Source organism: Corvus brachyrhynchos, unplaced genomic scaffold, assembly GCF_000691975.1.
Source record: "Corvus brachyrhynchos isolate BGI_N302 unplaced genomic scaffold, ASM69197v1 scaffold22, whole genome shotgun sequence".
In the NCBI taxonomy this organism is placed as follows: domain Eukaryota; kingdom Metazoa; phylum Chordata; class Aves; order Passeriformes; family Corvidae; genus Corvus; species Corvus brachyrhynchos.
The window spans coordinates 5,843,148-5,868,682 of record NW_008238355.1 but is presented as its reverse complement, the minus strand read 5'-3'; the positions used below and the strand labels follow the sequence as shown (position 1 = coordinate 5,868,682).

The 25,535-nt window shown below is 37.3% G+C and overlaps 1 protein-coding gene across 1 annotated transcript; it reads right to left on the bottom strand.

Annotated features, from left to right (window-relative positions):
* Window positions 1-1,096: 1,096 nt before the first annotated feature.
* ANXA1 (annexin A1) lies at window positions 1,097-17,687 on the bottom strand. The gene is made up of 14 exons (XM_008634571.2): window positions 17,580-17,687; window positions 13,769-13,838; window positions 12,151-12,159; window positions 11,706-11,799; window positions 10,825-10,919; window positions 9,428-9,541; window positions 8,767-8,857; window positions 7,730-7,809; window positions 6,790-6,846; window positions 5,357-5,450; window positions 4,702-4,797; window positions 3,651-3,709; window positions 2,842-2,964; window positions 1,097-1,446 (listed from the first exon to the last, which is right to left on the bottom strand). The coding sequence occupies exons 2-14, from the start codon at window positions 13,823-13,825 to the stop codon at window positions 1,387-1,389; spliced, it is 1,029 nt and encodes a 342-aa protein (XP_008632793.1). The 5' UTR covers window positions 13,826-13,838; window positions 17,580-17,687; the 3' UTR covers window positions 1,097-1,386.
* Window positions 17,688-25,535: the final 7,848 nt, after the last annotated feature.

Here is a 25,535-nt window from a genome sequence, read left to right as displayed (position 1 = left end):
ACTTCTTGCAGTATGAAAGTTTCCAAACTATAATGGGCTGCAATTTTCCATGGCAATAAATACATCGTAACATTTAAAACAATTGCGAAATAGCCATATGAAAGAGCCATATGAATGGAATTTTTTAAAAAAACTTCTGTTTTTTTAAATGTTTAAGGAAGTAGTTCCCTAACTTTGCAGAAACCTGTGCCTCTCAGACAGAAGCGAATAACCCCAGGGGATTGAGCTAGCTTGCAGTAAACTGTGACTTCTCCTTGATACAGCACTACACAAACCAAACCTTCCTCTTCAAAAAAATCAGCATTTGCATTTTAGAAGTAGACAAAAATAGAATACAATCAAAATGCTACTACTCTTGCCTCTAGCAAAGATGAATACATACAATATTTTAAAAAACAGTGAAATGCCTTACAATTAGAAGAACTTGTTAGACTACAGCAATGCACAGTAAACATTTCCTCTGTTGCATTGTCCTGCAAAGCCCCTGTAACCAGATTAACAACTGTTTTTATATTACTAACATGTTTATATCATCTTCTCCTTTAAATGAAAATTCCAAGTGCTCCCTCATTCCCATTTTGAAGTTGAATAGCTAGGCTGGGCTCTCACAAAGAACATGTTTCTGCTGAGACCCTCTTGCAGTCTGCCAAAAAGAAGTCTTCTGCAGATCAGAGGATTTGCCACTCCACATTGAATCAGAAAAGCACCCAAAGCTTTTGCAAACAGCTAATTGTTTGAGCCATTAGCCTTTATCATTTCAGTCTCCCATAATGTCCTATGAAGAATTTTTTTTCCAGTGTACAAAACGCAACAGGTTTATTCACCCTGAAATTTAAATAAGAACAAGACAGAGATATCATTGCTGTTTTTCTATTAATTTTATATATTAAATTTTTTTAACAGGATATCCTTAAGTGCTTTTCTTAAATCTGGCTTACACAAACCCTAGCTGAAGTGGAATTGAAAGGTACAGACTCAGCTACACTTGATATTACTACATTATGTTTTGATTAAGTTATTTACTGATTTTTCCCTCACACACTGTACTCACAGAACTTGAAACTAAATGCAGAATAGCAACAAAAGATATACAAAGTTACACATGGCTGAATTTTATTTTTAAAAGTTTATTTGCTTAGCATAGATGAAAACTTTACCATTTTCATATGCAAATAGAAACTTGGGGGCATTCTTTCACTTTGGATAAATAATGGCAACCAGAAATATTGATGCCATTCAGAGTAAGGATACTGAAAAAAACATAATACATATGCACTAAGTACCCTTCCACAGAAACCTCCCTGTGTAAAGCCTGTGTTTTATATAGACATGCAAATACAAAGACTTTCAGCAACTGGGCTTGAGCGCATTTCAGGAACATGAAACTTAGTTATCACTTCCACATAAAGCCACCAGGATGGTTTCATAATCCCCTTTGAGTTCATCCTGTAAATTTAAGCATGAAAACCGCACAGTTGTTAAAATAATGGTCTCAAGTAAAATAAATTCAAATTAACATTCAATATACATTGATCAAATATCAGTGTTCCATCTATATGAATTAATCACTTGATAAAACACTAGTTAGCCACAGACTGAGCTCGAACCAAGTACCCTCACTGAAGTTATTTGCATGACCTAGAAATAAATACATGCATTTCCAGAGTGCAGTATAGGTAGACAAGGCTAGTAAAAATGCTGGGAGGTCTAGCGGTGTAAGTGAAAAAGAGAAGCACAGAAGACTTTTATCTACCCAGGAGCTTAAGCTTTTACTCTAAATAAAGTAAAAATTTCTTTCTTGATCAGTGTTATCCAATGCTCATTAATATTAAAATACTTCATGTGTACACATTGCTTCTAGGAGCATCTCAAACAGAGGCTAACAGTACAGTGAAACTTTACTCACCATGGGATTGCTTATTCAGCAATTATGCATTAAGTATTCAGTGTAATGACATGCATTTCTTGTTTTCTCTCATTTGAATCTAGTTTTCAGAGATACATGAGTTGTTTTGTGTAGCCAAGCTATACCTCAAGACATTAGGATGTAATCACCACTTTGGAACATGATGAGGTGGTGTAATTACATATCAAATTACAGATCACAGACACACTTAAGGGAAGATTAAAGTGACCTTTGGCACCTAACTGAAAGCATAGCAGACACCAATAAAAATCCAAAAGGCATTTTCATACATGTAGGGAGTATGTTTCTACTCCAATCAAGACATCTCTTTTTTTCAGTTATGTCTATTATTCTCCACAAAGATGCTTTGCCAGTTTAGCTTTCTTCAAGTCCCTCACTGCTTAAGTTTTCTGGAAAATACTTCGGGTAGTCAGTCCCTTTTAACAAAAGGTTTTTGTTAGTTTAACTCATTTAGGTTAGGTCATAGGGAAAACAGGCCAAATAAATGTTAACAAAATTAAAAATTCATTTGCTGGAGTACCCCGAATGTTAAAAGCCAATATCCAGTTATGTCAAATATCTCCGTTAGAGCTGTCACGGCAATTTTCTTCACTCTCCTGCCAATGTAGTGCTTAAGTACAGGAATTTGGGGATACTGTTTCTCCATTCAGCTCTTGGCTTCTACTCTAAGGTGACATCCTGAGACATGCATCACTACTAACAAATTACTATTGTTCTTTTGACATAAACTTTGACCTGGAAAAGGAATTAGTTCTCCCAGCCTGTGGGCCATTGGAAACATAAGTTACTCATCTACAATGAGCTACTCAGGATGAACTGGTGACTGAGGAGCAGAAAAGTGAATGGACCTTTACTGGACTTCAAAAGTAATCCAGTGGTTCTGCATTTCATATGTCAGGTGGGAGAAAACCTACCATAATGGCTTGGCGAAGAGAGATGCCATACAGACTCTTGTAATAGCCTTTGATCTCATTCATATCCACTTCATGGCGCGAAACCATGATTCTGATGAGGTCTTTGTGCCGAGTCCCAGCACCCTATTAAAAGAAACAAAGTAAAAAGGAGGAGAAAAAAAAAGGGAAAATAATTATGCTACTTATGTCACTGAAATATCTTTAATCAAGTTCTGTGTGTTAATCCATCAGACTTCTTTGTAGATGAACATACCCCTTTCCTTTTTCTTTAGTATCTTGTAACAGGGAGGTCTCACATCTGTCTTAGGTTCCCTATGAGCACAATTCACTTTTGACAGGCTACCTCCACCCTGTTTGGGGTTTTTTAAACATTTTTAAACATTTCTTTTCGCTGTTTCCTAAAACCAGACATCTCCTTCACTGTGCTTGCAAGATATTAGGGACAGCCTAGACTTCACTGCCTCTTTTCATTTCTTTTTTAACAGTGCTCGCCTTTTTCCTTTTTTTACTATAATCATTGTTTCGTAAGTGAGAGAAGTTCCAGTCACCTTCCTGTCACTGTAACAGTAAAAGATATGTGTGTATGGACAGATGCCCTCCTGAACACACTACAGCAAACACACAACTCCTCCAATGGAAAATACTCAGGTTTCAAAGGAAAGAACAGAAGGAGTGAGAGAAATACACTGAATTTCCTTCTGCAGTCCTTTTCTATCACACACAGGGCCTAGAGACCTCTAGCTTACTTTCTACTTTTCAGCTTATATAGCACCCCATGTTTACAAAGAGGAGATTTTTACTGAGATTACCTTCATTGCCAAATGGAGCTTTTCAGCGAAGAAAGCTGGTTTGCTTGTGGCACACTTCACTGTAACAAAGCAGTGAAATAAGGTCACTTCTGCTACACATGTAACAAAAGTCTAGCAATAAAACACTTTAAAAACAGTCTCATTTTTCCTACCGGCAGACCCTATTTATGTACTTCTTTGTTACCTTATGTCAAAATATACGAGGATGAGAAGTTCATTTCCTCTGTTTACAATTCAGTCAGGGGAGAATAGTTACTATAAAAACAATGCTGTTCTCCGTAGTTTACTGCCACAAAATTACAGAAGGTGTTGCAGCTCCCAAAGAGAAAAATGTGAAAGCATTTATGCCTTCTATAGCAGAGCTGGAGGTTATAATCTGATATTTTGTAAAGCAAGTTATAGTTCAATTTTGATAATAAGAGGGATCTGATGGAAATTATTCTTTTATCCAAAATACGCTTGACAGTGATAAAAAAGCTAAGAACAAGATGGGTGTCCTGGCTCCCAGTTACATCCCTGATCCAGTTGTAAGAGGGAGTCCCTTCCTTACCTTATTGTTCATGAACAACAATTACTAAATTTATATGAGTATTTTCATGAACAAAACCACAGAAGGGAACTTGTTATATTTTTAATAATTGTATATTGTTAGTATCCTTGCAACATGAAACTTAGAGTCAAAGAATGGGTTTGGTTGAAGACAGGTTTAAAACTATTGGATTTTTAATAAAAAATGTGGCTGTTCTGACAGCTCTTTTTGGCATATTGATTTCTTTTAAAGTTCTTTCTGTGTAGACAACTCATCTGTTCTCCTTGAAAGACCTTTCCACATACCAGGAGAGGTATTTCTACCTAGTCATCAACTTCAACTGATTTTAGATGTCAGTTAAATCACTATGATTGGATTAGGTTTTCCAAGGCATTATTTAGCAAGCTTCTCAATGAAGCAGGGTAAATAAAGAATAGTTTCTGACCAGAGCAATTATGACAGAAGTAAAAGTTTAAGTTTAGTCAGTACACATAGTAGGTTTCAATCTGCAGAACCACTTACCAAGGGCAGTGAGGCAGTTCTCAATATCACCTTTCAGCTCCAAATCCAGTACCTTGTTCATGTCATGCTTGCTGTATTTGGTGTACTTCTGAAAGACTAAATAAGGGAAGAAAACAGTATTCTCCCTGCATTGTCTCTGCCTTATTCTGTCCTCACTGCTGCAGCAGAGGACTGTTTGTGGGTCCTCTTTCTCACTTTCTTCAGACAGCACAATGTGGAGCAGCGTTACTGCACGGACTGGTGGAGTCAGCGTACGGAACGGGACTTTGTTAGGATGGAAGGGTTCATTTCCCATCGGCAGGGGTAGAGGTGGCCAACTGACTACACCAGAGCCTGTGACGTTGTGTGACAGCCCTCTGTCTAGGGCAACCTGGCTAAAAACCAAGGCAATTTTGGGGACCTCTCAGAACCTCTTCCACTCTGATTCCTTGGTGTTGTGATCAGAACCCAGCTGAGACTTCAGTTTTGTTAACAGCCTAAATAATATTGCTCATCTCTACTATGGAAAGAGCAGCCAGGCTGCCAACCACACCCCTAGTAAGCAAGCATGCTTCCAATTGGGGTCATGTCTTGATAACCTGTATAGTCTCTGAATTCATGAGCAGGCCACGTTCAAAAATCATCCCAGAGAAGCATGAAGCTTTGTTCAACATACCCCTTCGAAGATGTGGGTAGCTTCTTGTAGTAAGAATAGTAACAAACACACCAGTATCTGTTCCTTTCCTTTTCTCTCCTGCTTCATACAAGGCCTGTCATAAAGAAAAGAAGGTGGCAAAGTCAATATGGGAATAGTAAAACTCAAACAGGAATACTGTACCTTTCAGGGCCATTGCTTGTTAGTAATGAACACTGTCCCTTGACACAATCCAGATCAAAACTCTACCCTACCTCAGACTAACTCCAGCTCTGTCAAATAATGCTTCATACTTCACTTATGTCATAATAGTACGTAGCAAACACTATGCAGCTAAAAAGCATATTTTCAGACATTTCGTGATCATCATCTAGCTTTTCTGGGTATACTACATTTTTGAATGAAGTTATTTTTCATGTCGCGATAGCAGTCTGCATGGAAGTTCAAGACTCATAGGCTTTCTTAAGACTGACAAAACTGTTTCTGCAACAAACTGGTCCAATATTCAGGAGAAGCCTATGTACCAAGTACTTCCTCATCTTTCCAGGAGTGACTTTTACTTCCAGTAAAGTAAAAACCTTATCGATCTCCTCCATTTTCCTCACTTCCTCCAACCTCTCTAGGAGTAATAATTAAAGACCTCCACACAGCTCGAAGATTTAACACTCTGCATCAAGATAAACAGTGCGAACTTTTGAGCTCAGACAAAGTATTAGTTTACTTTCATATCCAGGGCAGATAACAGAACTGAACTCCTTATGTACTAGGAATTAAAGCAGTATTTCTCAACGGCCTAGTCTTTGCTGGATTTTTTTTAAAACTCAATTGGAAGTAATCTAAATGTAGATTGTAACTGTGATGTAACATTTTATAGGTGAAAACTCAGGAAAGACTGCTAAGTTTTATCAAGATTTTATCAAAAATAGAGCCACTAATGTTGAAAGAAATAAGAAAAAGATCAGATGTTTATTTTAGAATTATTAAGAAAATAACTGTGAGGTTTACCAATAATCTTAAAATGTTCTTCATTGTAAAGCAATAGCTATATCTGATACACTGCAGAGTTCACACTGGTAAATGTAGGGTAGCTAATTACCCTAGCACATATAGATAGGCATAGATGAGCACACCCTTGTTCCTTAATTCAAGAACTGTTTCATAAACAGAAGAAAGACTGGGTCTGACTCTTCTACTTGTGACCTGTACTTCAAATAGTCTGCATGCTTCACATGAACTAGATGAGGTCTTGCAGAAATGTTTCTGAAGGTAAATATTAGGGTGAAGATCTAATTTCCTTCATATAATGAACTTACATGAACTTTGTAAAACACTATCTCCTCAGAAATGACTGCTGTATCACACTGAAATCTCTGTTAGGTCTGCAATATACAGGATTCAGCCAGCGCAATCTCAAGTAAGTCAGAAGAACTGCAAAGTGCCAAGTATGACCTTACCCTGGCATCATTGTCAGCAAGTTCATCATTCACATGAGGATTTTCACATCGATCAGCCTACATAAAGAAATAAATAAAATTTCACTGTTACTCACAATCATTCAGTTCACTAAAGCTCAACAGTTTAGAGTTGTGCAGTACCACTCAAACTAATATATAACTGGAAATAGGTGCAGTTATGTCAAACATTCTGTGAATAAAACTGTTGCATTTGTAACCAGAGAACATACTTCTACAGCCACCAGCAACTTATTTCTTAATTCCTACCTAAAAATCCACAGGAAGTATTTGTTTCTTGACATGATTCTAACCTGTGACTTGCTCCCTGATGATCGTTCAATCGACACCTTTCAAGCTGATTTGAAAGTTAAAACTGAAAATCCAAACCATGTACATGGATGTACTAAAAAATCATTCTGTGTGTAAGTACAAGCTTCATATACATATACTCAAAAATAAAATATTTAGTCATTTTAAAAGGGTCTTTTTATTGGGGAGGTCCAGTGTTTGATAACTCCCTGGCTTTGTCCCATCATCTACCTACTAGAAACATATCTTAACAGGAAAAAAAAGTTTATTTCACTAATTTTAAGCATTTCTTCTTTTTCTATTTCTAGTCCATTGACATGACATTATGCCTGTTACTTTTTCTAGTACTTAAAGATAGCACAAAAAAAGTCTTGAAAGTGTAACTGATAAAAAGGAAATATGTTTCCCAATAAACAATGAAGTTTTTTAAAAGGCATTTGAGATAAAGTCTTACTACAGTTTGATTAAGAACAGTTTATAATGGTCAAGGATGTGAAAGTGAAAAAAAAGCAATGCAAAGAAATAAATATTACCTAAATCTTTATTTATTGCACGTCTCTCTAAAATAGCCTTGACAACATTGATTTTTGATAATAGATATTGCCACTCAAAATGCTTAAGCATAGCATACCTTGGCAAGAGCAACCAAAGCCTTTTGAAAGTCTCCAGATGTGTCAGAGATGATGTCTTGTGTCAGATCTCTCTTCAGCACTGAAATCAAATCATAGTTTGTATTGTATCAACTAAGTTGACTAGATAATTTTTAAAGGCCCTTCCAAACCTTTCTGTGATCTTTTTGAGTCTTTTCCTAATTTCCCACTTAAATATGTCCACTAGAAATGTAGTTTTCATACTTTTTCTCATTTGATTTCAAGTGAAGGAGTTTATTTTTAACATATCCTCTAAATCCTGTGAGATGTGCTGTGAAATTGGAGGTTAAACCCAAAATGTGCTGAAAAATATCCTCTAAGGCCTTATAGGTAGCATTGTCTTGGGTTTCTGCTTGTGAAATACAAAAACCTTTTTCTGACCCTTTTTCTTTTTCATTCTTATTTGTGGCTGTCCTTATCAGTACTGTACTCAAACACAAAACTTTTCCAAAAACTCAAGCTATTAATATGAGCATCTAAGAAGAAATGTCTTGGTCAAAGTTACCTCATCATCTCAGAAAAAAGGATTTAATTAGAAAACACAGTAAACTCGACATATAAGAGAGACACCACACTACATATTAGTAATTTCTTCAAATATTTTCCCCCTGTAGTACACTGTTCCTCCTACTGCTAACATGTCTCTGTTGCTAACTCAGTAAGATTCCTTTTTCAAGTCTATCCTTTTATCTTAAAATGTCAGCCAAGGTTTAGTTACAGGGGAAGAAAAGCAGCTTTGTTTTGCATGCATCCTAGAAAGCATATAAATGTGTGACTCGGTCCATGAAACACCCACAATTCCAGCAGTGGTGATGTATCTTTTCCTGCACTACTGGGATCTACATAGGTCAGCAAAAGTCACCGTGACCTCCCTCCCCAGCAACTCTGTCAATTTTCTGTGAAGCTTCATTTGCCTCCTATACTCTTCTCAGCTCCTTATTTTAAGAGGTGAGGCAGTGACTCTAACGTGTTGGCTACAGGGTTATAATGTTAATACTTCTTTCTTGCTCTGAATTACCTTCTTTGTAGTATCTGTTGGCTTCTTTGATCTCTTGGTTGGTTCTTGAGGCCAGAATCTCAATCAAGGTATCTTCATCAGTTCCAAGCCCCTGATAAAAGTGATTGAATTTTAGAGATGTTATCCAATAGAGCAAGCTTAAATTCGTAACAGAAGTAAGACGTAAATCATTGGCTTGGCTTTGAAGGCACCACATGGAATGAGAAAAATTAAAAACAGTATGCTTCCATATAATATTGTAATTTCAGCTCTTTTGGAATTAAATTCTTATCACATTTAATATACTGGTCCCCAAAAGAAGTGCTAAAAGGATCAAACTGTGCACATAAAAGATAGGAATGTAAAATCTTTGAAGAAAAATACTTCCTCCCCTTTTTTCTCTTATGTAAACATGTATGTAAACACTATGCTCCCATTAGCAACCAGTTTTCAAAAGGCAGAAAGAGTTCATTCTCACAAAAGAATCCCCAGCTCTGAAATTCAGCAGAGATTACCGGGTCTAGTTCTCATAAACTGAATTACCAATACAGACTTATTTTACAAAATGAAGTTTAAATAAAGATAATACACAAGCCTTGAAATCTGTGTCCAGTGTCATTTACAGGCCTTGATAATTACTGATGCTCTCTACGAAAGTTCTTCTCTGAAGATTTTGCCTTACCTTCATAGAGGCTCTTAATTCTTCAGCATCAAATTGAGCTGGAGTTTTGAGCAAAGCCACAACAACATCCTCGAGGTGGCTTTTCAGAGCCTTTTTCAAAGCATCTTCTAGACTCTGTTTCAGGAAGAATAAGAAAGTGAAAGTGTAGCTGCTATTCGGCTGCAGTCCAAAAATTAGTCTGACCTGTGATCATTCTTAGTTTACATCATTCCTTTATCTATAATGGTAAGAATTATGAAGCCCTACTTCAAGCTCCAAATTGTTCACCTTTATGTTAACCAAATCATCAGGCAGGGTTTTTCAGTGAATACTCAGGAGTGCCTTCACACATTGCAGTTCACCTAGTTCAGGTATATTGAACCATTTACAGCATGAGAAGAAGACTCAAAATAGTCTGCTTGTTCTTCAAGAAAAGATAATGCCATATTGTTCTTACAGTTACGACTGAGTTGCTTATCTGAGTAACATTTGAATTCATCATTTATTGCATGATGGATACAGAGTTTGAAGAGAAAATATGTAAAACACCCTAAACAAAACCACAAGTCCTGAAGATATGATCTATATTCCAATTTGACCTAAATTTAAGAGGGGTGAAAAAAGAAAAATTAAGTCTGCTTTATTCTGCCACCTATGCAAAAATGTTCAGTACTCTTATTCTGTTTGTGTCCAGGTTGTAGCTGTAAGAGTGAGAATGTCAACCTGCTTTGTGAGGATAGCTAAACCAATGAGATTATTTCAGAAATAAGCACTATGTCCATAGTTAGTTTTGTTCTGCTTATGGACGGTGTGCTAGGAACTAAGGTATCTGATAATCTAACATTATTGTTCTTGAACCTTTTGACATTATACATTTACTACAATTATTTTAAAAATATAATTGCAAAGCTGGAGCTTCCTCTGAGGGAGGAGAGGGTTGTGAAAATCACAGGTGAGGTTTCCTGAACATAAACGGGAAAGTTAGGCTAAAGTCAGACATTAGACTTACTTTATAAGTTGGCCTTTAAAAGTTACCCTCAAAGGAATCCCTGTCCAAGGAACAAATGCTCACTATGTCTGGTATGCCAACTGTGAAACTAATTTCAATTTGGAGTTACAGGTCCAAATGGAGAAAATCTTTATCTGAGAAGAGTAAGAGCAATTTAAACACTTTGCAGAAACATGTAGTAACTTCCAAGCTTCTCAATTCCAGGGACGAGCAGTTTTACTACTTAGAGGTGGGAGAACACTGGAAGCCCCTCCCTATACCAGTGTCGGCATACTTGGGGAACAGTGTTAAGGTCCTACAACTCTCCTATCCTATTCAGTATTCTATCTTTACTCACATATACCATTTGAGCCAGGAGAAACATATATATTCTGGGTGAAAATTTAAGATTGGCTTGAATATACCTTACCTTTCCTTTAGTCTGCTGATAGGCAGCTTTGATCTGCTGACGCTGAGCATTTGTTCTTTTAGTCAAGATGTCAATGATGGTGGCTTCATCCACACCTATGAATCACCAATCAAAATCCCAAAATAGTCAAAATCATTTAGCCAGTTACATTTTTTGTTGTTATTATCTGCTTTATATCATATTTTGGTTTCTAGACAAACTCAAGATTAACCAAAGGAAAAGCTGTAATCATCTACAGACTCACAACATTAGTGATGTAGCTAAGAAACCAAATAAATAAGACCCCTCTAGGACACATAAACTTCATACAAAAAGTCTTAAAGTGTTCTGAGTGTAGATCTTCCATTATACTGAAAAAAAAACCTAAAAAACCCCAAACAAACAGAAACCCACACTAAAAAAGAAAATAGATGGCATACTCATTTAATCTCAGTAAGTCAAACTGGAAAACCTTTTGAAGTACAGACAAAGTGCCAAATGTGAATTTCATTAAAAGCGAGAAATGTAGGAGAAACACACAATACATTATCAGCATAATCACTACCTCTTGCAGGAATTTTACAGAAATAAAGCGAAAAAGTACTGGTATGGTATGTTGCAGTATTTTTTCCTTCCCTAGAAATTGAAATTTTACAACACTTCCTTTAATATATTCAAGAACTTTAATATAGCATTAAGGTCTGAAACTGTAATACACCACTAGGCTATCAAAGAACTGAGATACTTCACCAAGTGGCACAATTTAATGTATTGCCAAGCTTTTAAAAGCAGAGGCCCCTCTCTTGCTTGCCATTGTCTCTTGCTCTGATATTTTATTCAGTGTTATTCTCAAAATTTCCTGAGAGTCCTAATGCAGCAAGTTAAATATTTACTCCTCTTACCCTTTACAGTAATAGCTCTGTCCAAAGCAGCAACATCAGCTGACGGATCAAAATTTGGGTATGACTGAACTCCATGGCCACCTTTTGAACTTTTCTGCAGAGGGAAAATAGAAAATGAAATTTAAAAAAGGAAAAAAATTTCTCATACCAAATAATATTTTTGTATAGAAGCAGTTTTGGATGCCCAAATAAACTATTGCCTTTGGGATTGCCTTTTATCATCAAGGAACATACAGTTTTGTAGCTACAGATAATTGAACAGGTTCAGTAATGGATATGTATTGGATCTATTCCTTTCACAACTCTTATATTAAACAGAAAGTGCTTCATAAATTGGTTTAGGTACCTGAAGACCTATTTCTTAATGTAAGTTGGATTGCATAAGAAAATAATTAACTGTCAAAATTAGGAAATTATGCTCAAATTTTAAAGGCTCTAAACCCACAATTAAATCCTACAGGCACTTCCAGTAAAGTGCTAATTTCTATTGTTCATCTTATGCAAACTGACTGTATCACATTAAGGGTCTCCTCAGCTGACTCATATCTAAGCTTTCAAACACTTCTTGCATTTAAGATCTTGGGGAAGAGTTCAAACCTAATCCTACAAGGAAGTGGAGACCTGTTTCCCAGCTTCTTTGAAACTTAAGCCACAGTTTTCAGAAAGCCACCATCTAGTTTTGGTGAATCTACTCCTGGAAGGGCACTCTCTAGTCAATGTCTGAAGGCCTCTGGGAACTATACAACAGATCACATGGCTTGCCTTATGTCAGCAATATGACACATCAAATTACTGGTAGGACCTATAACTCAACAGCACCAAATAACTGATGCCTACTACTATTACAGAAGTTATAAAATGCTCCAAGATTCTTGGATGAAATTTATACTTGTTTCAAAAACTAGTATTTGAATTTTTTTTAATCCTTTGCCATTAAAATAAAACACCCCAAGAGAAATGGCAAGGTTTTATGGATACATGCTTTACATACAAGACTTTGTATTGAATTTTGCATGATTCTAGCATCTGATAATTGAATGTTCATCTCCCAGCACAATTGTATTACTAGGAGCTGTAAGAGAGCAGACAGACTGTATACTTAAATCAATCTCTCACATACTTTTTAAAAGATCATTGTGCCTTGTGTGCTAAGCCAACAAAGGAATGGGACTGTCTCATTCCCTGTTTCTCAATCTCACAGGCTAACATTTGTATACTGGTTTCCATGCCAAACTTATCTACCAGCAATACAAAACTGTCTGTAACCACCACAGCCAAGAATGTCTCAGGACCCTGGGAATGGAAGGGAGATAGGATGATGGAGCCAAAGGTTTATGCATAGAGTGTTGTGGAGTCGAAATTACAAAATCCACAGGGGTCTAGAGCAGAAAACTTTTGTTTACTGAAACTCCCCCTACATAATTTTGTTTTCAAAATGTAAGCTTTTTAGGGAACACCGTGTGACTTCACGGTGTACTGCTTTACCTTTGCTTTCATTTCAGTATCTTCACCTCATTATCACAAAGACTCTCCACATCATCCTAGTGCAGTAATCTTGACTCCTCACTACCATACCCCTCCTTTCTAATCTATAACAGTACTCATTGTCTGAGGCTTTTTGTTACGTGTTGTGGCTCGTTGGCATGACATGTGATATGAAAATTTTACTTCCTCCTTTACACTCCTATATTCTAACTCATGGCTTCCTAAATCTCAGCCAAACAGTCCCTGTTTTGTTCACATACATTGCCTGAACATGTTTTGACACGTTCACACAACTCAGCATCAGATTACTACTTTAAAGAAGCCGATTTTAGTGAATCAGTGACTGGCCGTTGGGAATTACAATTTAATCACACTATCTAGTTCTGCCTAGAAATTGATAACTAGACTGATAGGTGCAAACAGGAGCAATTTTTCATCTGGTAGCAAACTTCCTACATTATATGGTTACATTAGACTGTACACTGCAATAAAATTGGGTTCCAGTTCTAATCTGCAGGAGTTTTACCATTATTTTTCCTCTATTTGTAAGTATGAAAGATGTTTAAATGCCTTTAAACCAGCTCCTGATTGTCCATGAACCATGCCTGCTTCAGAAATTCTGATACCATAGCCATGTTGACAGAGTTTCTGGGAAGAGATACAAACCATTTCTCATCATTTTGAGCACCAGTGCAACTCAAGAATTCCCACCCCCAAAATCACTTCTCTAGCACTACGACATGCAGTGGTTAGTGTCCCACATGGTAACGGGCCTGTGCTATGGGAAGCTTTGATGTTTCTCAGGTGATGTGATGCTCCACAACTGCTTGCTCACCCCTACATTCTTAGCTACTTTCAGAAGTTTTAGATTAGAACAGTAATAGTACTATTTGCCTATAGCAACACATTAGCATTAGCACTGACTTACAAAGGGAAGTTACTAGAAACCAATTAGCCTGTCTTTTTCATTAGTTAATCTATCATCTATGCTCATTTTGAAATTCACTGGTAAACAAGTGCTCTTGTCTCATCAGTCACTGAGGTTGGAGTTCTCGTATATTATGTTAGGAAAAAAGATATTCCCTTGTTAAATATACTTTCATGTAATTTCTTTGACTGATGAGTACATCTGGAGAGTTTTATATACATTACTTTTTCTTGCATATTTCCTACAATTTCTACATGATAATAATAAAGCATTACCAGTTTAAGAAGAGGATTTAAAATAATTTTTTGCTTTTCACTGCTCAAACAGAAAATCAACCCAGATTTTCCATTAGTCACTATGCAGAAAAGGAAGAAATGAGTGGTGATGTGACATTAAGTACTCAAAAATAATGGACAGGTTGCTTCATAACAACTTCTATTGTTGGTGTGAGGAATTTTCTGTTTGCTAACGGAAACAGTGAGGGAATAGAAAGAAGATATCAATGGTTTATCAAATAGTTATTTAACTAGATTTTTTTTTTTAAATGCTCTTCCTCAGCAAACTCTAGGGATGAGTTGGTTTTAAAGCATACATACAAGCAATAACTAGAGGTACTGTTGCTGAGTAAACCAGACTGACCTTGAAACTGGTGTTAAGAGACAAAATTCTATTTGGATTTTCGGGGTTTTTATCATAATAAAAAATGTTAGTTATGCTGCCAACACATCCCCTCTGTCCTGTAGGAAGGGCAGAGACCAATCTTTTGAACCAATACAAGTTTAGCACCAAGGAGTGTAGCCACAGTCCAGGTCTTTCTGTCTCTCACAGCAAAACTCTAAAGCTTACTTCCACATTCAGCAACCAACAAAGTGACAAATACCTCACACAGCCTGCCTGCAGCTCTCCTTACCACCCCTCTCCAAGGTAAGAGCCACCCATATTCCCTCTTCCCCAAAAAACTCTTGCTTTTGTTTCCTTCCCTTAGGAAGGAATTTAGCTCTGCCTGTGCTGCCACAAAAACTGAAACTGATTTAAAATCTGTATTTGTATATTATTTAGAGTAGGCCTCAACTGGGTAAATAATGGACAGAATATTGAGTCATATTTAAGGACCAACTTTTATGACCTGCTATTTAGCCAGGACGAGAAAAGCATGCTTACATCACAACTGCAACCAGCACTTTTCTCAAGCTGTCAGAGTGAGTCCTGCACTCTTCTTGTATTGACAGAAGTTAACAAGGGCAGATGAAGCACTGTAGTACCTGAAGTTCTGCTGCATTTTATAACACCATAAAATGAAGGCCATGTGCAGCAGGATGAAAGCACATAAAAATCTCCATACTGGGTGCACTGAGTCATCAACGCTGACATGTACTGGTATGTCTGCTGACTAACTGGTCCACAGGGCACAGAACCACTTCAAACTGTGAAACAAGATTCAGTCTCCCTGCACCAGATCTGAGAAGAGGTGTATTTTGCTTGATAAAGGAACACTTACCAGGGAGAACTGGCTTTGGGAAGCACTGCGTTTCTTCTACATATCCCCACACCCACCCTTGACACCAAGCTCTAAAGGTTTTGCTGTCCTTGGGGCTGACTGGAGCAGAAGGCTACTAGACTACACTAAATTGTGCTTATTAAGTCTCTAAAACTTTATGTCTTTTCTGATTTAAATTATACAGTAAGAAAAAAGTCTGTGCCTCTTTTGAAATAAAGACACTGACACGTAGATCCATCTATTTCCATGTAGTAAACAAAAAATGCAATGTTAATATAAGTCAAAGTAGGCAATGGCTCTTGAGAGGAGCTAAAGACCTTAGTCTGCTTGAATAGTCTGCTTAGTCTTGAGAGGAGCTTCGCAAGGTAAGAAACCAACTTACATATAAAACTTTTCTTCTGCTTTGGAAGAAACTACAGCTGGTAAGAAAAAAGCAGACTGGAATCTAGGAAGATAACCAGCCCTCTGATGCAGACAAGGTCTTGCCCAATACTTTGTCTCCTGCCACTCTAAAATGCAATCATGTAAACGATACCTAGACCCAGGAGGGACACATTCAGTCCAAGCATTACTTCAATACAGTATGAAAAGGACTGAAAGAACTGATGGCTTTCTGTCATACATTTTTGGGTACTTTTATGCTCAGAACATAGATTGTGAGCAAGGAAAAGAAAAAAAACCCCATGTTCTTACTGAGAGGAGCAAAGAGAATGTACCACAGAAAAGTGTGATGCTCCTTTCTGGTTACTCCCTGCCAGGTACCTATTCGAGAGTTATTCTGTTTAACAAAATACTGTCTAGGCTACATGTCCCACTTCCCAGTCTGGAATTTGTACATGTTCTGCTGAACAGGAAAGAGGATCAAAAAGTTAATGTCTCTCAGCTTGAAAAATATTGTGGGTTTTGTGCATTTTGTCATTCCCAATTGGAATGATCAACAATCAACTGGATTGAAAAATCAGACAGACATCCAGACTGAAAGTCCTAACTGTTGTTTCACAAAAATCACCACAATATTTCTTTCTGTCTGGATCTTAACCCCCTGAAGAGGCACCCTTGAACTGAACCTATCAAAACTTTTTAAGGTTTTGAGAAAATGCCTTATTAAAAATATTTAAGGGCACAAACTAGATTTTTACACTACAGTCTGTGTCAAATGACAGCATTTATCTATGCTTATTTAACCATATCATGAGGCATGTCAGATATGTGGTTACTTTCAAAGGCTTGATATCAGGATCTTAATGTAAATTACAGCCATGTAGAAAAACAGGCAGAAGATCTAACACAGTAATTTACTTTGCAGTGAAAAGTCTGCTGAATATGAAAACACCAGAGAGAAAAAATATCTCATCCTTGTAAAATTCTATGGAAAGATTTAGCAGAACAAACCCCAGATGATACAGCTTTTATGTGGGTTTGCCAAGTTCTTAGTCAGAAAACCAGGATTTTGCTCTTATGTTTCTAAAAGATTCATTTGATTTCTAAAATTTTATTTCTGATTTGATTTCTAAGAGATTTGATTCTCATCCCTTTCATGAGCAATGTCTCTTCTAAGTCCTAAAGCAACAGTTGTTGAATTAACAACAGCTGTTTCTATTTTTCAAGTTTACACACAAAGCATAGTAGTTTCCTAGGAATTCCAGTTTTACTGCACATTTCTACAGCAGCCTACTAAAAAGGAATATATATAAAGTGGTCAACTCCAAATAAGTTTGGTTTTGAAGTTTTAACCATTTTTTATTCCCTTTATTTAATTGCATTAAATAAAAGCAGTAATTGTCCAAGCCCTTGTGTAAAGTGTTCCAAAATGGAAAGAATTTCTCCTGCCCACGCCCGTCTTTTCCCCTGACATCAAATCCAACCCACAGAAAGTTTGCACCACGTCACTTGACAAAATCAGCACACAATTCTTAAAGTGTGCTCGGTCTACAGAGAGCAGTCATGAACTACAAAATCCTACCTTACTCCTCACAAACGTTGCCTTGCAGGGCTGCACAGTCAGGAGTAAAGGAGCAGAGGGCTTTCAAAGCTTTTATAGCCTTTGCAGAAAACCCCTCCTAGCAACCAGTGTTTCCACAGCTCTAGTTATCATCTGCGGCAGCTGTATCTGGGTGCCACCCAAAATGGAGAAACATTAAGGAAAAAAAGTCATTGCGAAACTATGTGCTGGCAAAAGTATGTGCAGATTTCTGAAAGGAAAAGACAAAAAATGAGCGAGCCACGGTAGGTCTCCTCTCGTCTCCTGCCCTGACCACATTGCCTACTTTAATAAATTGCCATAAATCTTTTGGGATCATATGATTAAATGTTAAGAAAACTAAACTTGAGTTACTCTCTTCACATTTTGTCATGTCTGATACCATTTCACAGTGAATATATTAAGATTTATCTTTGCTCAGTGAAACTTTGAGAGAAAAAGGGTGAAGAGTCAAGGCAGCATCCTCACTTCGCTGAGATCTGGTGGCTATCAGCTCTGCTTCTTTTACACATAGACCAGTGGTAGAAATGGCCCAGGAATGAAACATGTTTAGTATTTAATATAAATAACTTTTTTTCTTGGAAAGAAACTCATGGAAAATGGCAGGCTTAATATAAGGGCAATAATTGGCATCTACATGATCAGAAAGAGGTTGAAACCATCAGATTAAACTCTGAAGTTCAAAGTGAGAGTGGTTTGCACAAGATGAGGGTATATCTGCTAGAAGTGGTTTTCTGCAAGCACTTCCTTGCCAAGCCAGCCCAGCCTGGCACAATGCATATCACTAACATCTCAGATTGGCGTGGAACACAATGCCCAGTGAAGAAATACCTCTTGCTGAACCAGAAGTGTTTGCAACGGGAAGATAGCAGACTTTCATGCCCCTTCTGCTGACTTGCTGCAACCCACCGGTACCCTCAAGTATGAGTGGTCTGCCTCACATGTACATGAAATGCAGTCTGATCTCGAAACCCATGTCTAACAATCAATTAAATGAGGAGGAAGAGGAACAGACTGATGGCAATTATTAGAGGGGACCCTCACAAATGTCTCAAATGTAATATAACACACATGCACATCTTCCTCCGTACCCCCAAGTGTGTGGTGCTCAGCAATCTGCTTATCACAGCCAAGGAGGGCCCCATCCCACCAGCCTAGGGGAGAGCCTCTGGTGTGCTGAAGGACACAGCAGTCAGGCCACCCCAGCCCCGGGATCTGCCCTCAGCAGTGACCTCAGCCCTCATTCCCCACTTGAGTCACTGCCCTGCTGCCTTATAGAGGGCTGGGACTGAAACTGGAACCCAGCCTACGGGCTGATGGTCTGTCACATTCCCATCCCCAGAGAGGTGCCAAGTGCCTGGAGCTGGGGCTGCCTACAGTGCCCACCCCAGCTGTCCTGCTCCTGGCTGGGGTGATGGGAGAGGAGGGGCTGCCAGGCCCTGCCTTGCTGGCCCCCGTGGGAACACTTCTGGCTCCCAGGGAGTCCGCAGCCTGCCTGACCCTCCAAGAGCAATTTTCTCCTATTCTTTGTTATTTCCTTTCCCTCTGTACATTTAATATATCATTTGACCAAAGTATTTCAGATGTTATTCAGTAAGCTGAGTAACTGAAGGGGCCTACTAGCTGACAGCAATACTGTGAGCAAGCTGTCAGGTTGTATTTTGATTTGTTTATTTAATTATGATGTGTGATGTTCAGATTACTCTAGCCCTCCTGAATTCCATGTCAGAATGACACTAGCAGTCTTATTTCACTTGGGTCAGTCTTATTCACTTGGCCAAAATTTCTGTTTATATGCTTTTTCTGGGACTGTTGCCCTGTCTATTAATGAGCACAACTAAGGGCTACAAGTGTATCATAAAACACTCCTTCATGATGACTTATTTTTCAATATAGTTTTCCTTAATCAGATTATTATCCCATTTTTATCATAGTAGTTTTTCATGTCTGATTTAGTTTTGGTTTGTTTTGGGTTTTTTTTTTTAATCTAATTGTATTGTCTTTCAGGCCCATGTTTCCACCTTCAGAGTGATCTTACAGGAAGGAATTGTCCTGCTATTCATTGCATAAGCTGTTTGCATTTGCTTTTCCTCCTTCTTAACGCATGGACAGATGTTGACTCACTGTCTTCCTGGAGCTCAGCTGAGTCACCATCTGCACTAGAGTGCTTTATTGTACAAAATGCTGCCACTTAAAAAAATCAATTCAATTGGATGGAGCTCCTAACAGTTGTTTATTGTTAAGTTTTTAACTGTTACTCTATCATTTGTTTCATAAAGCTGTAACAGTTTGCATATTGTTTATTGTTGACTTGTCATTATTTATTCAGAAGTGGCAAAGCATGCAGCCAACTGTCATAGAGGCTTAAATGTCTCAAAAGTGACAAAAAGAAATATCTTTATTTACAACACTCAATGTAGTATGGAATGCAGCTGCTCCTGAGAGAAACAGAAATGTTCAGTGAAAATGGAAAAGAAAAATGGTCACTTTTGATAAACTGCCAGATTTGGCCATGCCAAATATTTCTCTTAGGGCTAGTGATGACAGCTCAGTTGGAAAGATGGGATTTCCCCACGTAATCCATCCTACACAAAATGATAGCAAAATGAGTCAGGAATTTTCATGGAATTTGAGAGTGAGAGCAGCAGCCCTTACATCTGTTTCAGAGGTACCAACCTGCTGTAACTCTGTGTTTATTCTACTCAAGGTGCCTTAAAGAAGAGTTAAGGTTGGAGAAATTTTGGAAATGACCATTCTACCTAGAGTAAACCAAAACCCCAATTTTACAAATGATCTTCAGACTGCCTATGAGATAAACTTTAAGTGAAAACTGATGCTCACAAATTGCATTGTTATGAAATAGCATTATCCTGAAAGAGTTCCTGAGGCTACTGCCAGGCAATAAATCATAAAACCGAGCCCTGCCTGTTTCACACCAGGACAGCCATCCCTTTTGAACCATCTGATAGCAATCCAGAGCCAACTGGAATCTTCCTCTCTCATCTTTTGCACCTTGTGACTTCATTTATCTTCAGTAGCTTTTATCCACTTCCTAAAGAACTGAGGTGAAACACATTACTTGATTTACTTGGGCAGCCAGGACCTGCAATGTAGCACCTGTACTCTGGTTTCAGGGAACAGAGAGAGTCCTATCGATGATACAGGTCTAAGAGCATGCGTGACTTACAGCAGGCCTACCGAAGGCAGTAATACTTCCAAGAAGATATTCCAGAGATAGCATTTTTACTAACACATATTTACCACATCCTGTTTCAGGAAGCATGTCTCAGTTACGCTATTCAGAAAAATGTCCTTCCAGCATACTGAAGTATAGGGCCTCCTCAGACCTTCATCTCTTCCTTTGACATTACAAGAGATTAAATATCAAATTCAGTGAGAAGAGCTACACTATCTATTCATTTCCACCTGATCTGCATGATCCTAGTGAGGTCCACCTAGAGTCAGGTTGTGATTCTGGGTATCCCTGTGATCCTATATTATGGGCTGGATGGCTTCAAATCTAGACATATAATTTCTTTTTTAGTTTCATGCTTAAAAAAAATATATATTCATTAGACACAATAGGACACATTCAAAATTGTGTAGTATCTGTTACGGCTTCTCTCTTAAAGGTTTTATTTTCATTAATATATTATTTCCCATTCAGATCATGTTTCAGCTCTGAACCTCTTTGCAAGCTTGTAAATAGGGAAAAGATTGGACAACATACATTTGTGTCATGATACTGATTCAAAATAATCAATAAGTATTTTTGAGGAATTTTCTAACAAGAATTAATTGTATTTGCACAGTATAAAATATTTAACACCTCTGTCTTTTAACATGGATTTGCATTTTGTTATTGCCTCATGAAATTAGCAATAATTCTCAGGCAGCAGTAATTCCATGCTTTAATCAAACATGCACCTGCTTCCATAATTAGCTTTAATATTTATTCTTCCTTAATTGCAGTAAATATCTTTCTGCAGTTGGATAAATTTTTAGAAGTGTAATGGGATATTCTGAATCTCATGGTAAAACACAGCTTGGCTATCCAGGAGACACAAAATGCTAGTGAACAGCCCAGAAATAAAAATATTCTGCACAGAGAAATAAAAATAGCCCATTCGCTTGTGGAAACAGGCAGAGTAGCTGCATGAGGAATCATGTTAAGGTAACATCATTTTCATGACTAGAAATCCCATTCAGTTTAAATGAACTCAAGTTCTGCCTCTTTAACCAGGAATTCATCTTAGGGGCACAAACAGGGAAGCACTCCCAGAAGCTTTTCACCATCTCAGACTGCCTTCCAGAAAAAAACGCTATAACTGTGTGACAAAGTAATTTGTATGAGGAAAATGTGGACCTTCTAGGAAGCCTCTAGGAAAAAAAATTAGGAAATCCTTGTTATACAAATCTTCCTCTAAATCACAGTAGAGCAAAACAGACCTGGTTTATGATGAAGCTGTGACAAAAATAATAAATTACAGTGGAAGGTAAAACTCACTGCACATGCAGGGGAAAGTGCTAAAGGGACAAGACAAAGTGGGAATGCATAAGTTTTTTACTGTCCTATGCAGCATACAATGCTAATTAGAGGGTGTAAATAATAACAGAGGTCCAGGGAACACAGGGACTTTAAATAGTTGAAGTGCGTATCAATGCTGTGGAAAGGTTGGTGCCCTTAATGGAGAAAACCTCCAAACATCCTCCTCCGCAAAACACCAAACCAAAAAAAGAGAGTTGCTGGTATGTCACAACTGATCTTAGGAGGAACCGAGCTGGGAGGTCTCTTCTAGGGAAATCAAGCAGCAGGATGAGCAGTCCTCTGATTTACAAGAGACTGAACCCTGCTGCACAATTGCATTGTTGTAGCTTCAAAGAAAGAAGAGACTGCACTAATTAGCAAAAAATTATTCAGCAGATGAACCACCTGTGGTACTGCAATATGCAGGTTAAATTTAGCCATCTGGGATTTCCCAGATTATTTGGCATTCTGAAATTGATTCTTTGAAGTCGTTTTACATATACTGCCATTTCTTGTGTTGCTTTTTCTCTTAAGAAAATTAATATTTTAAACATTTACAAATATGCCCTTTGCAAACCACGCTGCTTTGGTTGTTTCTGTTGAAATACATACCACTGAGTGGATCTACTGACAAAAAGTATCCAGATTAAAACAATAAAACATATCTTATTCCCTAGCTACAACGAGGAGCAAGTATCATGCTCTGAATCTTCAGAATCACTTCAGTCAAGGTGATATTTTTTCTGAATGGCATAGCCCTGATGTGGGTGCCACTACTATGAAGAAACAAGAATTACATAAGTGCAGAATAGTAAATCATGTTTTGCTCATTGTCTACATTCAGGGTGTAGTAAGAACAGTCATAAAAACCTGAGGAAACTATACATGCCATTCACTCTTGTAATAGCTTGTTTCCAGAATCAGTGGGGGTGATTTGTGGTTAGGAGAAGTTTTTGGAGACTGCTTGGCTGTTAGTATTTCACTCAGTAGCTTACTTGCCAAAATTAGGAGAGAGAACTAATTCACAATTAGTCACTGATTGCATAATTGATTTGCTTCTATGGAACATTGGAATAGTTTAATGTCAGACAAAATGAAGCTTTTCATGTACCTTTCCCTCAAGTCTTAACAAAACCAAAGTCTGACAGCAAAAAATCTAAGCTGCAGAATTCCATTTGAAAAAGTATTTTTTCTGACCTCCTCCATTTTATGTGTTTTTTCATTAATTTAAATATAAGTTTATTGTTGACTTTCAGCAAAATAATTTGTATCCAGAAGATTTCATACAAACTTCTCTACTGTGATGTTAAACAAGAATTCTTTACTGTGTTTCCAGCTAAAACCCCAGAAATCTCCTGTTCTTTTGTTTCAGTTTTACTCTAGACTGGATTGCCTCAAGACTGCTATTTGAGAAGAAATACCACTAGAGCACAATAGGTGACATGGTGCAAGTCACAGTTATTAATGGGAAATTTTAAAGAGTTTAAGTTTGTTTCTGTTTTAAAGAGAAAAAGGTTCAAGACATATTTGTATTTGTTGTAATTTGTTCCACTATAGAACTGCCTAAAGGTACATAACTCAGAGCTTGATTTGCATTTGATTTTCCTCAAAGGAGAAAGGTGCAGGGGCAACATTTCAAATGTAGGGCTATTCTATACTAGAGTAAATTATTTATCCCTGGAGCTGCTATAAGTTTCTCAAGAGAATCCAAGTCATTGGGAACATACAAAGAGGAACATAAAACACCTAGCCATAGAAATTTATCTTCACATAATTATGCATGAACTATTATGGATAAATAAATACAAGAGACAAGAGTGGAAGAGTGAGTCCCAATGATGTTAATTTAAGAAAAAAAAATATAGTGTAATTGATTACTGCAGGGATTTTTTGAATGGTGTTTTAAGTAAAAAGGTAAAGAAGGTCTGTCAGGTGTAGATTCTTCTTAAGTAAAACTAGCAAAAATACCAGCCAAAACAAACATACTGAAAGGAGTGATCTCAGGATATCTGCGGCACTACCAATCTGTTTTCTTGTGTTCGTTTAATAGCTAACACACTCACATTCTAGTTCAAGACTGGGACAACTACACACCCCTCAAAGACTAAACAAAGCAAGAAACATTACAGTGAACATTAAAAAATTGAAATAGAAACCTAAAATACCCCATTAAAATACAGATGGGTATTTTATATATATTTTATATCATTTACTACTGTAAAAAAGAATTTGGAAACATGATCTGTCAAATATATTTTTACTTTTATAAGATTATGAATATTTAAAAACCAAACATCCTTATTTGTTCAGATGGTTTATTTTCTATTATTTCCTTTTTTCCTTTTCCATTTTTAATTCTCTTTTTTTTCCACTGTGATAAGAGAAAAGAGGAAGGAAGGCAAAAACACCCCCTTACATTTTTGTTATCCTAGAAAGAAAAGTCAAAAAATAGTTCCTTTTTTTAAAAGAAAAATACCCTCTTAAAGAAGCCTTTTATATAGGTCCCTATACCATGCTGTGTTCTTTACATCCCATAGGAGCTATAAAATATTCAAATTAACACAGCAGAGAAAATAGTCCCAGAAATTAAATTAGCTGTGGATTATTTGTACAAAGGTTTACAATGAAGCTGCTTCCTGTAATCCCATAGTGAAACTGCTTGTTGAGTTAGTGATACCAAAAGCTTTCCTTTTGTACTATGATCTAAAGGCAAGTTCCTGGTTTAGTCCTTTTTGTCATAAGGGTGGGGTGCACAACAATAGCGATGAGGTAGAAACCCTGAGCCACTGGTCTCACCTGCCTGGGCTGGATCACACTAGCCTGCAAACACTGCATTCTGTATTTTCTTTCGAAACTGCTGAATAGTACTTGCTTCTCCCCATTTCTGCTGCTGTTTTGTTCATATTAATATAGGAATATATCAGAAGTTTTGTACCTGGAGTTATTCCAAGAGAACCGCATATTGCCTTACAGTTTAAAATAACCTGCCAGTCTCAGCTGAGGCCAGTCACAGCATAGTGGTACAGGCAGTGATAAAATGTGGACTTGTTTTACCTTTAATTAGGAGAGAAGGGAAATGGCAATAGACTTCCTTGAAAAAAATCATGAAAAGCAGGGCAAAAGTTGTTCTAACGTAGTAACAGCTTCATCTGGAACCATTTAATCACTCTGTTAATGTGAAATTAGAGATGAAATTGCGTAAAATAACACTTAGATCTCTATCAATTTAACTACTACTGGAAGTGTAACAAGAGAATCACATTTCACATTCTTCCAGATAAACCAAGGAAGTGCAGAGATTGTAAACTATTCTAATGAAACCATTCTAATCTTGTGGGTATTTGTGCTTTCAGATATATAGCACCAGCCGGTATTTGTAACACTTATAGTTAAATTTCCTACACCTTTGA

What these genes read in the sequence shown, in the direction of transcription:
- ANXA1 (XM_008634571.2), bottom strand. Translation starts at nt 13,825, where the DNA reads ATGGCTATGGTATCAGAATTTCTGAAGCAGGCATGGTTCATGGACAAT. An exon ending in CTTTGGTTGCTCTTGCCAAG is followed by an intron (nt 6,847 to 7,729) that starts GTATGCTATGCT and finishes TTCTTTATGTAG; the next exon opens with GCTGATCGATGTGAAAATCC. An exon ending in CTCTTCGCCAAGCCATTATG is followed by an intron (nt 1,447 to 2,841) that starts GTAGGTTTTCTC and finishes TTAAATTTACAG; the next exon opens with GATGAACTCAAAGGGGATTA.